This window comes from Halichondria panicea, chromosome 1 (genome assembly GCF_963675165.1).
Source record: "Halichondria panicea chromosome 1, odHalPani1.1, whole genome shotgun sequence".
Lineage (NCBI taxonomy): Eukaryota > Metazoa > Porifera > Demospongiae > Suberitida > Halichondriidae > Halichondria > Halichondria panicea.
This window is the reverse complement of record NC_087377.1, coordinates 15543726-15560445: the sequence shown is the minus strand read 5'-3', so window position 1 is coordinate 15560445 and position 16720 is coordinate 15543726. Positions and strand designations below refer to the sequence as shown.

Genomic DNA, 16720 nt, shown 5'->3' with positions numbered 1-16720 from the left:
GTGTGGTTTATCACGTGACAAGATATTGTTTATTCTGCAGAGGAAAAAGGGCGTGTCTTGTAATTGTACAACTGTCAAACTAAACTGTTACACTGCACTGTGAGTGGAAGATACTGCACTGACTGCACTACTAGCACTGTAGCCTCTGGATTATTATCAGTAAGTGCAGACAGTACTGTTTTTACTGTATGTACATGATTTAGTTTGCACACACCCAATATTATTTTATCACATAATTCTAATAACCATAATTATTCTACAGAGAAGATGTCCGACTATCTTACGATAGCAGATCTAAAGAGATTGTATCTCGTCACGTTTGATGCTCGAATTAAGTGGCGAAACATCTTGCTTATTCTTGACGTACCCTCAGCTACAATTGACAGCATCGGGAAAGAATGGAGCAACAATCCTGATGACTGTTATCGTGAGGGTTTGAAAGAATGGCTGAATGAAGGAGGGAAGAGCTGGAAAGAGATGGTGGAGGCTTTGTCAAGTCCCATCGTGAGTGAAGTTCACATAGCCCAGACCATCGAAAGAGATCATCTACTGTCTACTGGTCCAAACAACCCTAAATTACAAGGTAAGCACCAATTCGGCATAATATTTTACCCCACACAACATTCCACAGTTGACCAAGATCGCCAGAAGATCAACGAGGATTTAACTGTTTTCCTAAACGAGCGTCTTGGTAAAGGTGCATTTGGAGCAGTCTTCAAAGGCAGCTACAAGGGCGAGATTTGTGCAGTCAAAGTGCTGCTTCACGATGCTATGGAGATGCAGGCAAGTATTTCAGTCGGCAAGAATGAAGAAGCTAGCAATGCAATTGATCGTGAGAGTGATTTTCTCAAGTCGTTCCAGCACCCAAATGTTGTTCAGTTTTTGTCGACTGCCAAGCACCCCAAATCAGGGAGTACAATCCTCGTTGTTGAGCTGATGGATTGCAATCTGAGATCCTATTTCTCTGGCCTTGATGAAGAGTCCCTCACTAGCGAATGTGAAATTAGCCTCTCCAAAGACATGGCTTGTGGTCTGGCCTACATTCATAGCAAGCAGATTATCCATCGTGACCTCTGTGGCGATAACGTCTTGCTGAAGCTAACACGACCAGTGCCTGTCGCAAAGATATCCGACTTTGGCATGTCACGGCTATATGATTCCTCCAAGCTTAGCCACACCCTCACAGCCATTGGTCACCGTATGGGGTATCTACCTCTCGAGGCTATTCGATTGGAAGAAGAGAAATACGATAGTAGCCTGGATGTGTTTTCCTATGGGGTGATTGTGACGCAGGTTGTTTGCAAGCTAGAGACCATTAAATCAGCCAAGGATCGATCATTCCATGTTGCCCAGATCCCTCACACACACAGGTTGAGAAAGCTTATCAACAGTTGTTTGCAAGAAGACATGAGGAGGAGACCATCTGCCAGGGACATCTGTGAGTTAATTATAATTATGTGTTTTACAATTCCGCTAACCCTATAACTATAACCCTAACGAAAAAAATCATATTCGTCTGTATTAATGTTGGTATCGATTTTCTAGATGCTTACTTGACGAGAGGTTCTGGTTCAGTGGAGGCAACAAAGAGGAGGTCAAAGGACCCTCAACCAGTCAAGAAGGTGCGTACATGTAGTGTGATAATGAGATTCCCACAGCAACAATAGTATTGTACCTTAACATGCATGGATGCTGTCTCATGTGTTAAGCCGTAACTACACATCCGTTTGAGTGTGCTTATAATTATGTACTTCCTTTAGCGGAAATTGTTGTTTGTTCTTGTTCTGTTGTAGAATTTCCACTAATGATATTTACGTCTGTGTTTTAATTCAAAGATTTCCACCAACGTTCCCCTGTACAGGCTCACAGGGAACAGACTAAGCACAAAGATGCTGAGCTGGTCAGGAGAGACGCCATCATTCAACAGCAGAGACAGGTGACACAAAATGCACCATTATATTATTGCAGAGCTATAGTAGAAGCTTTGATCTCTTATAATCGTACTGTACATTCTATTAGACTGGTGGGCGTGGCCTCTTAAGCTAATTAGAGAAAGTGATTTAGTGTGCATGCAATTATTGCTACAAGTAACACTCGCTTGTTAGTAGACACTATCCTAATTACACTCATTCATTATTCAGGGTCCCCCTCCCAGAGAGTTGAGACCTCCACTCACTCTGAAATGGAGAACAGGAAAAGACATACCAATCAAGATGGGTGACTCGGTACAGAGTGTTGTTATCGGTGACACGGTGTATGTTGGTGGAGGTGTTGCAGTCGATGATCGTGACATGTGTACAGTGATGAAGCTCGAGCAAGATCAATGGACCAAACTACCAGAGTACACTGCCAGGTACTTCGCTATGACATCACTTGCTAATCGACTAGTGATGGTGGGAGGACGTGATCCAAGAAAGAACAAACGCACCAATCGGCTTGCAGTGTTTAAAGCAGGGGAATGGACTCACCCGTACCCACCAATGAACATTGCTCGTGATTCCTCAACAGCTGTCTCCTTCAACAACCACATCATTGTAGCTAGTGGGTATGATAATAAACGATTAACCTCCTCTGTGGAGGTGTTGGACGTGGCATCAAGAAGATGGTACATTGCTCAGTCACTACCTAACCCACGATCAATACTGAAATCGACTCTTATAGGAAACACCCTCTACCTAATGGGAGGGTTCAATCACACTGGGAGCCTAACCAAGACAGTGCACCACGTCGACCTCAATGAACTCATTGCAAAAGCCCTTTCCAACCTAGACACACCCACTCTCTGGCAAACCTTACAGGAAGTACCACTCGTGTCGTCAGCTCCTCTCAGTATTGGAAGGTCACTATTAGCCGTTGGTGGACGGGACGGCAGATTCAACCCAAGTTCATCGATCCACCTCTACCAGCCTGACACCAGGAGGTGGGTGAAAGTGGGAGACCTGCCTACTGCACGACTCAACTGCACATGCTCAGTACTTCCTAGTGGAGAGGTCATTGTAGCAGGAGGACAGACCAACAGTTATACTATTATTCAAACTGTTGATTTCTTCTCTATAAGTGCTAATTAGTTATTTTGTTAATTGTTTCTCTTTAATTGTGCGATGAGTTTATATAACGATATTTTATGTTATAACGATATTTTATTAGTTATTTTGTTAAATTAAATTTGTTTCTCTTTATATTATAAATTATGAATTTTTTTATCATGTTCTAATTAAGTTGCAACAGAATTTTATCGCATATAATTATAGTTATTATGATGACATGAAGTGGTACATACATAATTACATTGCCAGAAAATAGTACAAAAACAGACAAAATAATATTTAACAGTCTCATAACAAGTTTATGTCCTTGGTTGGGGTCTTGTCCGAGGGTAGGGTGGACGCCTTCTCCCAGAATACAAAGTCTATCTCCTCTTCCGAGACAGACATTGAGGGGTCGGGCTTGGGAACTGAGGGGTTAAAGAGTCACATGGTCATAGTTGCACGAGTGGCCAGTTTACGTGAGGACCCTCTCTTTCTTAGCAGCATGGTAGGCCTAAAGGTGTGTGTGTGGGGGGGTCGTACATGATTGTACATTGCACACCTTCAAATAGGACACACTATAGCTGACCTTGAATGACTTTAAGGGACTCTACAAAGTATGACACAAATGCATTTTCCAGCTAATGTACTCTGTACCTCTACCTCCATTCTCAGTGCCTCTTCTTGTCTCCTCAACACTTGGCCGGGCTGAAAAATGGCCGCATAACTGGGGGCCAGGAAAAGATGAGGGGGTGGAAAAATCTAACAATAGTACAGAAGACAAATCGATCAGTCAATCTACAATTAGAACTAGAGCACTGAAGTGCTACCCTCGGCTGTTGACATAAATAATAAAGATCTATAGAAACCAGAGGAGTGTTATACTATATGATCTGGCTAAGCAGCAAGTAACGGGAGCAATAAAATAAAACTAGACTATAGGCTGAAACTTTTGAGAACGAGTTTTAGTAGAATCATAACACTAATAGTATCTTATTGCACTAGATTATAATCTTACTTCAAGATATACAGTGAAACAGTATAGCTGTACTCTAGAGGTGGCATAGGTCCGCTATGGAGTCCATTAATTAACCTGACTGTATTCTATAATAATCTCTATAGAGTGACTAGAATAAGAAAAGCTTCACTACAACTCTACACACTAACTGACGTGACACAACTCACTAGTCGAGCCACTTTGATTTCGTGCTCTTGGACTTAAACAGAGCCGAGTCAGCACTCATCCTGTGCAACAGAGAAACATTATTATTAATCAACTAACATTGTTAGTACAAATACACAGTGTTAGTATGTATTAGCCTTTGATTGCATGAACACTAATTATCCACTCATGCAAGCGTGTAATCAGAGACTAATTGCTTGAGCTGCACTGCACCTGTCGAACCTCCTCTGGATACACAGTGTCAGCATGTATTAGCAGTTATTAAAGTTATGATGACCGCTTTACAAACACTACACGATGACCCTTTACCTGATCTGCTCCAATAGTGAGAAGTACTTCTCTTTGTACTCATTTCTCTCCCTCAGCACACGGGCCACCTCCAGCCTCGACACACGTATGTCCTCCTTATATATATGGCCTCTCACACTCACACTCAACTATAGGGACACCACACACAACACATGTACTGGTATACAATATGTACGTACTTACATTATGAATACTAGAATAATCGTAAGAGTCAGTTAAAGTGAGCAGCATAGTAGGCCTAAAGGTGTGTGTGGGGGGGGGGTCGCACGTTATTACACTCATACAATGTCACCCTCCATGTTAACAACACTCCATACCATGTTGAAATTGATCTCACATCATGCACCCAATGCACACACACAAGATCACAAAATGTGGAGCTTACCAGCTCTACAGCATATATAGACAGAAGCGTTTTTTTAACAAGGAATCGAATGGTATATAAGATATACCTTTCAAACGTTGCCATCAAAGTTCGAGCTACAAAACTAATTTGGACACAACCAAGGATAATAGCTGATGGTCAAGGCCGAAATATTACACCAAAGAAATTTTGGATTGAAGCACATTATTTGAAAGTCTGTTTCTAAGCTTTAAGCAAATAATATAAATTTTGACATTGGATCAACGGTAATAAAGTTATGGCTGTTTAAAATAATGTGTTTAACTACCCCTCCCCTCAAGAAGAGTATGTTAGATCTTTAATGGTTACTAAAGCACCCTAACTACAAACAAAAGGATTATATGTACTAGCCTCGTTCACCGGCCTACCCTGGGATCCAGGCTATAATTATATGTACATGACATAATTATGTACAGTACATGACCTTGCAGTATTGACCCTAAACACACACCTGGCATGGGTACATACTGTCAAGGAGGTCATGATGAACACACACTAACCTGAGGAGATAGGTTCTCCCTGGAGAGTACGGAGGGCAGGTACTGGTTGGAGGAGGCCGTGAGAACAGCTGCATCAGACACACCTCCCAGTCTCACACACACTAGAGCTGCACAACAGACACACCAGGATGGAGCATGCCCAGTTTCCCAATCACCTTCCCACGTACACACACCTCCGCACAACGGCCCGGGAACTAGGTAGAGTCTGTGGAGTGTGTGTGCAGGGGAGGGAGCGGTAAACACAAGCACTGCAGAAGTGTGGGCAGTGAGCAAGTGTAGTTGTAGGAATAAATTTTATGACAAAATAATCTTCCAGTGGATTCAACCACATACACTTCAAAAACCTCACGGCCACTAATTCCCAACAAACTGGACTGAATGCATATGTAGTTCCTTCACAAGTCCCTAACACACATACACAGCTGTGCTTATGCAACCCTCACCTTCAGCTGCCTTGAGGAAGTATCCACTGCCATCTTTGGTGAAGGACACCTCCAGCAGCTGCATGACACGGTCCAGTAGTCCATGGATCACTTCAAACCCGGGGGTACGACTATAATACACTGCACACAACCGACGATGGTTCCGTGTTCCCACATCTACAGCATAGGACACACAAATTAGTGAGCTTTGGCACTGCGAGCAATTAGCGGTTTTAAGACACTTTAATTGTATACAATAGTGCTTTCTCAAAGCTACAGAATGCGTCTTTGAGTTTTTTAAATAGGACGTTCCTAACACAAGTTATGGCCTCTAAAAGATAGCTCTAAAAACAAACCTGATTTTTCAACAGCCATTAACTTTAATACCGTTGATCCAATGTCAAAAATGTTATGATTTTCTGAAATCTTAGAATTAAAGAGACCTTTCAAATGATGTGTTTCGATCCAAAATTTTGTTGGGGCCCTAATTTGTGATTTTCCGCCTTGGACCCCATGGGCTATTTTATTCATGTTATGGCCAAATTGGCAAACACTTTTATCTCTCAAATATAAACTTTGATGACATCATTTGAAAGGTCTCTTTCTAAGCTTTCAGAAAATCAGAAAATCATTGAAATTGTATCCACGGAATTCAAGTTATGGCAGCTAAAAGATAGCTCTGAAAACAGCCTGATTCTGAAAAAACACCCACGCCTTCCCCTAGAAAACAGAAGATTAATTAATGTCAGCACTTCCGTCTCACAAAAACTGCTTACCTTGCAAATAGTGTCTTAGCTGATAAAATCTCATTCTTCTGTGGAGTGAACCCCAGACCAGCCAGAATACAGCCAGCTCTGTGAGTGAGTGAGCACAGTGTGTAAGATGGTACTTGATCTACTGGGTACAGTTACCTTGCTGGTGCTTCATCAGCGTCTATCTCCTGTAGTGGAAGGTATACCTCAGCCAGCTCATCAGAAGCGCTACACGTATAGAGAGAGGGGCAGATGAAAGGTAAATAAAGTACTGAAAATAACTACTGAAAATATACACACAAACCATAATTATACGAATGCTGACTAGCAGTCAAACACACAGTACACTACACACTAGGACACCTACACACTGGTAACCCTAATTATAGCTGGACACCAATTTGGTAATACAATTCATTATTGTAATTTTACTGTACTTAAAACACCTCCCCCCACCCCTAGTATACAGACCTGCCTGCTGCTGTGTTCTTGTCCCCTGAGGCCATGCAGTAGCTCCCCCTCTCTAGCGAGCAGCTGCACTCTCTCAGTGTCACACTCGAGTACACTATCCAGTGCTAGTGTGTTGTCCCCGGTGACCTCTTGCTCCACGTGTAGTACACTCACACCAGCTGGTAGACGCAGCTCATGACACGCCATAGAGCGGAGGAGGGTGGACTTGCCAACACCTGCACGTGTGTGAGGGGGTGTGGTTAGGGCAAGGAAGAGACACACATGTATCACTACAAGTATGCTAGCTGCATGGTTAGATATCTGACACTATGTCTGGTTTAATGCTCAACCTGTGTGTGTGGGCGTGGCATAATAATTATACGTAATCATTAATTATTTTATTGCACTATAATTATATAATAATTATTGGACGCTGGAATTCACCGAGCAATATTAAGCCACGTTAAAATTGTTTTTAGGCCTAAATCTTTGCACCAAGCTTAATTAACTATTGACTGTAACTCAGGGTCACAGCTTACACCAGTATCCCCCCTCCCCTACACACACACAGTAGGTACACTGACCAAGAGAAGCAACCTTGAGGGGAGCTCAGAGTGAAGTTGATCTTGACTCCAGTGCTGGAGGGGACATAGGGAAGTAAAACCACCGGTACCTTCAGCTTCCCCAGAGAGCTGGCTTTATGAAGGGAGCAGAAGAGTGTGAGGACCTTGGCTGCTATCAAGGCTGCCTTCATCTTGCATGATATCTAGTACAGTTTTCAGTGAGTCCACATGGCCTATGGCTTTCTGATCTCTGACCCCATATGCAACACCCCCTCATCTTGAGCAGCCCCTCCCCCACTTTGTTTGCAAGAATAATTATATATTCTTTACACAAATTAATAATAACACACTCATGCACCAATACTAAGACTCAGAGTCCAATTGTTTGATGTGGTGTAACACAGTGTCCATGGAGGGTCTGTCCTGAGGTGATGAGTGGGTGGAGCTCCCGCCATACACCTTCCATACTCGATAGCAGACCAAGAAATACAGCAGCTTCAGGAAATCTGGCATTCACCACTTCACAAGCAAGCACTCCAAAACTGTACACATCATCTTTGTCCATGCACGAGACTGTGGGGGGAGGGAAAATTGGTTCAGGAAATTGATCACATAAACATAAATAACACAATCTACAATTAAATAGACAGTAGTGTACAACACAGGAATAGGGACAGTACTATCCAATGAGAGGTTAATGGATTGTGAATGACACTGTACAAACTTGATTGTGTTGTAACTATAAATGGGAAATCAATCTATTGAGCGAATTTCGTAATTCGTAATTGAAAAGTCGCTGTATTTTAAACCCGATAATAATTATTATAGTACCAGGAGTTCATGCACTCCTGATGTAGTACAAAATGGGATCATCATAATTATACACGTATAATAATAATTATTACAAGCCATGTACAAGACTATGTAGCCCGGCGCTCGTACCCTACACATGTTTAGAATTTAATATCGCATGCATGCATGCTGCAGAAAGGCTGCTATTCCGTGAAAATTAAATCGGCGAAAACCTTTCAACGGTCATTCTACGAAAGTTTATACCCTACCCGCTATACGGTATACAGTACACACTGACAGTGGTGTGCCCGGAATATCTTAATTTTTCAATCCTCCATCTCATAAATGATCCTAGTAAACTATTAGACTGGCGGCGACAGCCCCTCGTGTACCGCGAGGGACTGGCAAACTGTCTATCAGTCACTCGTCTCAGCTGCAACGAGCATTGCAGCCTATCAGATTGCTCAACGTCATATTAGCCCTGTAATTGTAACCGCACTTACACTTCAGGGGATTCAGTGCATTCCATAGTAGCTGAATCTCATAGCAAAATTTAACCACATTATCTATAACGATATTCATGTTTAGTAGTGTCATACGATCTATTACACTTCCGCTGAGACGAGTGACTGATAGGCAGTTTGCCAGTCGCTCGCGCTACACGCTCGGGCGGCTGTCACCGCCAGTCTAGTAAACTATAGGCCTTATTCTGTGAGCACATCTCTGAGTACAAGTATGGGCGGGAACAACAAGCGTGTGTGTGTTCGTTATTTGGGAGGTAGTTATCATCATGCAAATTCTAACCATGTAATTCGAAAGCGAAAATAATACGAAAACGAAACGTCCAAAGTTAGGGCCCACATTATAACCAACTACACACTATACACAAGTACCGTACTTGTTCAATTTAAGGCGACCCTCCAAATATGCGACACCCTCGATCTTAGGCAATTTTCTGGCCTCTAAAAGTACCCAATTATTTTTTTATGTTGCGTCCTAAATAGAGGTCAAACCACTGCCTCGATTCCAGGGCGTCCTAAATAGAGGTCAAACCACAGCCTTGATTCCAGGCTGCTAGAAGTAATTTTAAGCAGCCTGTAATCGAGGATAGTAGAGTAACCTCCAATTAGATGAGACCCTCTAAATATGCAACACCAGGAATTTTTCTCAACCTCCAAAAGAAATGACCTCTCGTTTTGTAATTATTTTTTAATACGAATAAGTACATTACCTTGTTCTTGATGAAGGTTCCTCAGTAGTCCCTGTCCATGGACTCATGTCTTCAGTCTCCACCAATACAGACAAATAGTTTGACCACTTGCTCAGAGCTTCAAAACTGACTGCACAAGTTCTTCTCTTCTGTTTCTCTGGAAGCACCACGTGGTTTAGTAATGTATGTGTTATTGCACGTGACAGATTATTGTTTATTCTGCAGAGAAAGAGGGCGTGTCTCGTTAGCTGCTGTTTTTCTGTATTTCTGTATCATGCTGTGATCGTGAAGATACTGTACTGTACAGAGCCTCTGGATTATTATCAGTGAGTGCAGACAGCACTGTTTACTGCATGTACATGATTTAAATGGCATGATATAATTTGCACACACTAATTCTGACATAATATATAATTATTATACATTCATTGTTTATCTTATTCCACTCTCTACAGAGAAGATGTCTGACTATCTCACAATAGCAGATCTAGGAAAACTATACATAGCTACGTTTGATGCTCGAATCAAGTGGCGAAACTTCTTGCTGGTTCTTGAGATACCCTCGGATACCATCGACAGCATTGGGAAAGATTGGAGCAACAATCCTGATGAATGCTATCGTGAGGGTTTGAAAGAATGGCTGAAAGGTGGCGAGAGAAGCTGGGATGATGTTGTCAAAGCTTTGTCAAGTCCTATTGTGGGCCACAGTGACATAGCCAGGACCATTGAGAATGATCATCTACAGTCTACTGATGCAAGCAATCCTACTGATGTGAAGTCAGAGGGTAAGCACTAGTTCAGCACAGGAATGCATATCTCATACATGATGTTAGCTGCTATTATCCACCCCCTGGACCCCCTACACACACACACACACACACACACACAATAATCTACAGTTTATCAAAATCGCCAGCTGATCAACGACGATTTGACCGTTTTCCTAGACGAGCCTCTCGGTAAAGGTGCATTTGGAGCAGTCTTCAAAGGCAGCTACAAGGGCGAGATATGTGCAGTCAAACTTCTAATTTATGAGGCTGTAGAAATGCAGACAGGTATCTCAGTCAGTAAAAGTGAAGAAGCTAGCAAAGCATTTGATCGTGAGTGTAAGTTTCTCCAGTCACTCCAACACCCAAACGTTGTTCTGTATTTGTCGACTGCCAAGCACCCCAAATCAGGTGGTACAATGCTCGTTGTTGAGCTGATGGATTGCAGTCTGAGATCCTATTTCTCTGGTCTTGATGAAGAGTCCCTCACTAGCGAATATGAAATTAGCCTCTCCAAAGACATTGCTTGTGGTCTGGCCTACATTCACAGCAAGCAAATTATCCACCGTGACCTCTGTGGCGATAACGTCTTGCTGAAGCTTGCACGACCAGTACCTGTCGCAAAGATTTCCGACTTTGGCATGTCACGGCTATATGATTCCTCCAAGCTTAGCCACACCCTCACAGCCATTGGTCACCGTATGGGGTATCTACCTCTCGAGGCTATTCGATTGGACAAGGAGAACTATGATAATAGCGTCGATGTTTTCTCCCTTGGGGTGATTATGGTACAGATTGTTTGCAAGCTGGAGACGGTCAAATCTATGGAAGATCGATTAGACCGTGTTGCCGATGTCCCTCACACACACAGGTTGAAAAAGCTTATCGACAGTTGCTTGCAAAAAGACATGGGGAAGAGACCATCTGCCAGGGACATCTGTGAGTTAATTAAATAATTAATGTGTTGTACATTTTACCGCAAATAATTTGTGAGTCAATTGTGTCTTGTACGATTCCGAAATTTTGTTTGGAAAAAGTTCCTTATTAAAGATTTAACTTTTACTTTAGATGCTTCACTGACAAGCGACTCTGACACAGTGGAGGCAACAAAGAGGGAGTCCAAGGACACTCAACCAGTCAAGAAGGTGCGTACATGTAGTGTGATAATGAGATTCCCACAGCAACAATAGTATTGTACCTTAACATGCATGGATGCTGTCTCATGTGTTAAGCCGTAACTACACATTCGTTTGAGTGTGCCTATAATTATGTACTTCTGTTAGCGAAAATTGTTGTTTGTTCTCGTTCTGTTGTAGAATTTTCATTATGATATTCACGTGTGTGAAAGATTCCACCAACGTTCCCCTGTACAGGCACACAGGGAGCAAATTGAGCACAAAGATGCTGAGCTGGTCAGGAGAGACGCCATCATTCAACAGCAGAGACAGGTGAGACAAAATGCACCATTATATTATTGCAGAGCTATAGTAGAAGCTTTGATCTCTTATAATCGTACTGTACATTCTATTAGACTGGTGGGCGTGGCCTCTTAAGCTAATTAGAGAAAGTGATTTAGTGTGCATGCAATTATTGCTACAAGTAACACTCGCTTGTTAGTAGACACTATCCTAATTACACTCATTCATTATTCAGGGTCCCCCTCCCAGAGAGTTGAGACCTCCACTCACTCTGAAATGGAGAAGAGGAAAAGACATGCCAATCAAGATGGGTGGCTCGGTACAGAGTGTTGTTATCGGTGACACGGTGTATGTTGGTGGAGGTGGTGCAGACAATAATCGTGACGCGTGTACAGTGATGAAGCTCGAGCAAGATCAATGGACCAAACTACCAGAGTACACTGCCAGGTACTTCGCTATGACATCACTCGCTAATCGACTAGTGATGGTGGGAGGACATGATCCAAGAAACAAAAATTCCACCAATCAGCTTGCAGTGTTCAAGTCAGGGGAATGGACTCACCCGTACCCACCAATGAACATTGCTCGTCATTCCTCAACAGCTGTCTCCTTCAACAATCACATCATTGTAGCTGGTGGGTGTGATGATAAAGGACGTACCTCCTCCTCTGTGGAGGTGTTGGACGTGGCATCAAGAAGATGGCACATTGCTCAGTCACTACCTAACCCACGATCAGAACTGAAATCAACTCTCATAGGAAACACCCTCTACCTAATGGGAGGGTTCGGTAGCCCAACCGAGACAGTGCACCACGTCGACCTCGATGAACTCATTGCAAAAGCCCTTTCCAACCTGGACACACCCACTCTCTGGCAGACCTTACAGGAAGTACCACTCATGTCGTCAGCTCCTCTCAGTATTGGGAGGTCACTATTAGCCGTTGGTGGACGGGACGACAGAGTCAACCCAGGTTCATCGATCCACCTCTACCAGCCTGACACTAGGAGGTGGGTGAAAGTGGGAGACCTGCCTACTGCACGATACAGCTGCACATGCTCAGTACTTCCTAGTGGAGAGATCATTGTAGCCGGAGGAAAGACAAAATCGCCTACTTTTATTCAAACTGTTGATTTCTTCTCTATAAGTGCTAATTAGTTATTTTGTTAATTGTTTCTCTTTAATTGTGCGATGAGTTTATAACGATATTGATATTCTTTTTATCATGTTGAGAAAATTAAGTTGCAACAGAATTTTATCGCATATAATTATAGTTATTATGATGACATGAAGTGGTACATACATAATTACATTGCCAGAAAATAGTACAAAAACAGACAAAATAATATTTAACAGTCTCATAACAAGTTCAGGTCCTTGGTTGGGGTCTTGTCTGAGGGTAGGGTGGACGCCTTCTCCCAGAATCCAAAGTCTATCTCCTCTTCCGAGTCAGACAGTGAGGGGTGGGGCTCGGGAAATGAGGGGTTAAAGAGTCACATGGTCATAGTCACACTGAGTGGCCACTTTACGTGAGGCCCCTCTCTTTCTTAGCAGCATAGTAGGCCTAAAGGTGTGTGTGTGTGGGGGGGGGGGTCGTACATAATTGTACATTAAACACCTTCAAATAGGACACACTATAGCTGACCTTGAATGACTTTAAGGGACTCTACAAAGTATGACACAAATGCATTTTCCAGCTAATGTACTCTGTACCTCTACCTCCATTCTCAGTGCCTCTTCTTGTCTCCTCAACACTTGGCCGGGCTGAAAAATGGCCGCATAACTGGGGGCCGGAAAAGATGAGGGGTAGAAAAATCAAACAATAGTACAGAAGACAAATCCATCAGTCAATCTACAATTAGAACTAGAGCACTGAAGTGCTACCCTCGGCTGTTGACATAAATAATAAAGATCTATAGAAACCAGAGGAGTGTTATACAATAGTATATAATATGATCTGGCTAAGCAGCAAGTAACGGGAGCAATAAAATAAAACTAGTCTACTATAGGCTGAAACTTTTGAGAACGAGTTTTAGTAGAATCATAACACTAATAGTATCTTATTGCACTAGATTATAATCTTACTTCAAGATATACAGTGAAACAGTATAGCTGTACTCTAGAGGTGGCATAGGTCCGCTATGGAGTCCATTAATTAACCTGGCTGTATTCTATAATAATCTCTATAGAGTGACTAGAATAAGAAAAGCTTCACTACAACTCTACACACTAACTGACGTGACACAACTCACTAGTCGAGCCACTTTGATTTCTTGCTCTTGGACTTAAACAGAGCCGAGTCAGCACTCATCGTGTGCAACAGAGAAACATTATTATTAATCAACTAACATTGTTAGTACAAATACACAGTGTTAGTATGTATTAGCCTTTGATTGCATGAACACTAATTATCCGCTCATGCAAGCGTGTAATCAGAGACTAATTGCTTGAGCTGCACTGCACCTGTCGAACCTCCTCTGGATACACAGTGTTAGTATGTATTAGCAGTTATTAAAGTTATGATGACCGCTTTACAAACACTACACGATGACCCTTTACCTAATCTGCTCCAATAGTGAGAGGTACTTCTCTTTGTACTCATTTCTCTCCCTCAGCACACGGGCCACCTCCAGCCTCGACACACGTATGTCCTCCTTATATATATGGCCTCTCACACTCACACTCAACTATAGGGACACCACACACAACACATGTACTGGTATACAATATGTACGTACTTACATTATGAATACTAGAATAATCGTAAGAGTCAGTTAGAGTGAGCAGCATAGTAGGCCTAAAGGTGTGTGTGTGGGGGGGGGGGGGGTCGCACGTTATTACACTCATACAATGTCACCCTCCATGTTAACAACACTCCATACCATGTTGAAATTGATCTCACATCATGCACCCAATGCACACACACAAGATCACAAAATGTGGAGCTTTACCAGCTCTACAGCATATATAGATAGAAGCGTTTTTTAACAAGGAATCGAATGGTATATAAGATATACCTTTCAAACGTCGCCATCAAAGTTCATATTATTTTGAGCTACAAAACTAATTTGGACACAACCAAGGATAATAGCTGATGGTCCAAGGCCGAAAAATTACACCAAAGAAATTTTGGATTGAAGCACATTATTTGAAAGTCTGTTTCTAAGCTTTAAGCAAATAATATAAATTTTGACATTGGATCAACGGTATTAAAGTTATGGCTGTTTAAAATAATGTGTTTAACTACCCCTCCCCTCAAGAAGAGTATATTAGATCTTTAATGGTTACTAAAGCACCCTAACTACAAACAAAAGGATTATATGTACTAGCCTCGTTCACCGGCCTACCCTGGGATCCAGGCTATAATTATATGTACATGACATAATTATGTACAGTACATGACCTTGCAGTATTGACCCTAAACACACACCTGGGTACATACTGTCAAGGAGGTCATGATGAACACACACTAACCTGAAGAGATAGGTTCTCCCTGGAGAGTACGGAGGGCAGGTACTGGTTGGAGGAGGCCGTGAGAACAGCTGCACCAGACACACCTCCCAGTCTCACACACACTAGAGCTGCACAACAGACACACCAGGACGGAGCATGCCCAGTTTCCCAATCACCTTCCCACGTACACACACCTCTGCACAACGGCCCGGGAACTAGGTAGAGTCTGTGGAGTGTGTGTGCAGGGGAGGGGGCGGTAAACACAAGCAGTGCAGAAGTGTGGGCAGTGAGCAAGTGTAGTTGTAGGAATAAATTTTATGACAAAATAATCTTCCAGTGGATTCAACACATACACTTCAAAAACCTCACGGCCACTAATTCCCAACAAACTGGACTGAATGCATATGTAGTTCCTTCACAAGTCCCTAACACACATACACAGCTGTGCTTATGCAATCCTCACCTTTAGCTGCCTTGAGGAAGTATCCACTGCCATCTTTGGTGAAGGACACCTCCAGCAGCTGCATGACACGGTCCAGTAGTCCATGGACACTTCAAACCCGGGGGTACGACTATAATACACTGCACACAACCGACGATGGTTCCGTGTTCCCACATCTACAGCATAGGACACACAAATTAGTGAGCTTTGGCACTGCGAGCAATTAGCGGTTTTAAGACACTTTAATTGTATACAATAGTGCTTTCTCAGAGCTACAGAATGCGTCTTTGAGTTTTTTAAATAGGACGTTCCTAACACAAGTTATGGCCTCTAAAAGATATCTCTAAAAACAAACCTGATTTTTCAACAGCCATTAACTTTAATACCGTTGATCCAATGTCAAAAATGTTATGATTTCTGAAAGCTTAGAATTAAAGAGACCTTTCAAATGATGTGTTTCGATCCAAAATTTTGTTGGGGCCCTAATTTGTAATTTTCCGCCTTGGACCCCATGGGCTATTTTATTCATGTTATGGCCAAATTGGCAAATACTTTATTATCTCTCAAATATAAACTTTGATGACACCATTTGAAAGGTCTCTTTCTAAGCTTTCAGAAAATCAGAAAATCATTGAAATTGTATCCACGGAATTCAAGTTATGGCAGCTAAAAGATAGCTCTGAAAACAAGCCTGATTCTGAAAAAACACCCACGCCTTCCCCTAGAAAACAGAAGATTAATTAATGTCAGCACTTTCTTCTCATAAAAACTGCTTACCTTGCAAATAGTGTCTTAGCTAGATAAAATCTCATTCTTCTGTGGAGTGAACCCCAGACCAGCCAGAATACAGCCAGCTCTGTGAGTGAGTGAGCACAGTGTGTAAGATGGTACTTGATCTACTGGGTACAGTTACCTTGCTGGTGCTTCATCAGCGTCTATCTCCAGGTATACCTCAGCCAGCTCATCAGAAGCGCTACACATACAGAGAGAGGGACAGATGAAAGGTAAATAAAGTACTGAAAATAACTACTG

At 42.4% G+C, this 16720-nt stretch overlaps 3 protein-coding genes and 2 long non-coding RNA genes across 8 annotated transcripts in view; 2 read left to right on the top strand and 3 right to left on the bottom strand.

Moving 5' to 3' along the window:
• Positions 1-13113, top strand: part of LOC135352081 (serine/threonine-protein kinase OSR1-like) — a 99539-nt gene extending 86426 nt beyond the window's left edge. The window contains exons 1-6 of one of the 2 annotated variants that reach the window (XM_064551236.1): positions 9819-9936; positions 10066-10395; positions 10510-11316; positions 11446-11522; positions 11751-11825; positions 12031-12966. In XM_064551236.1, coding sequence (XP_064407306.1) covers positions 10071-10395; positions 10510-11316; positions 11446-11522; positions 11751-11825; positions 12031-12951 — 2205 coding nt within the window. In that variant the 5' untranslated portion in view covers positions 9819-9936; positions 10066-10070 and the 3' untranslated portion in view covers positions 12952-12966. Of the gene's footprint in view, positions 1-9818; positions 9937-10065; positions 10396-10509; positions 11317-11445; positions 11523-11750; positions 11826-12030 lie in introns of those variants that run through there. The other variant, XM_064551237.1, reaches the window with a different exon arrangement.
• Positions 1-16720, bottom strand: part of LOC135352059 (uncharacterized) — a gene marked incomplete in the record, with an annotated part of 851949 nt that overhangs the window by 688359 nt on the left and 146870 nt on the right.
• LOC135352096 (uncharacterized) lies at positions 4-3127 on the top strand. Its single transcript, XM_064551260.1, has 6 exons — positions 4-159; positions 263-583; positions 632-1438; positions 1546-1622; positions 1862-1936; positions 2142-3127. Exons 2-6 carry the CDS (start codon positions 268-270, stop codon positions 3066-3068), a joined length of 2202 nt encoding a protein of 733 aa, XP_064407330.1. The 5' UTR covers positions 4-159; positions 263-267; the 3' UTR covers positions 3069-3127.
• LOC135352188 (uncharacterized) lies at positions 4381-16627 on the bottom strand. Of its 3 annotated transcripts, none has more exons than XR_010399665.1 (4): positions 16466-16627; positions 5865-6563; positions 5422-5626; positions 4381-4646 (listed from the first exon to the last, which is right to left on the bottom strand). It is a non-coding gene; the product is annotated as an uncharacterized LOC135352188 (long non-coding RNA). The 3 variants fall into 3 exon arrangements; XR_010399663.1 differs by lacking the exons at positions 4381-4646; positions 5422-5626; positions 5865-6563 and adding exons at positions 14094-14590; positions 15268-15472; positions 15710-16409; XR_010399664.1 differs by lacking the exon at positions 4381-4646 and having other exon boundaries at positions 5063-5626.
• LOC135352190 (uncharacterized) lies at positions 6809-9770 on the bottom strand. The gene is made up of 4 exons (XR_010399668.1): positions 9632-9770; positions 7630-8181; positions 7067-7281; positions 6809-6823 (listed from the first exon to the last, which is right to left on the bottom strand). It is a non-coding gene; the product is annotated as an uncharacterized LOC135352190 (long non-coding RNA).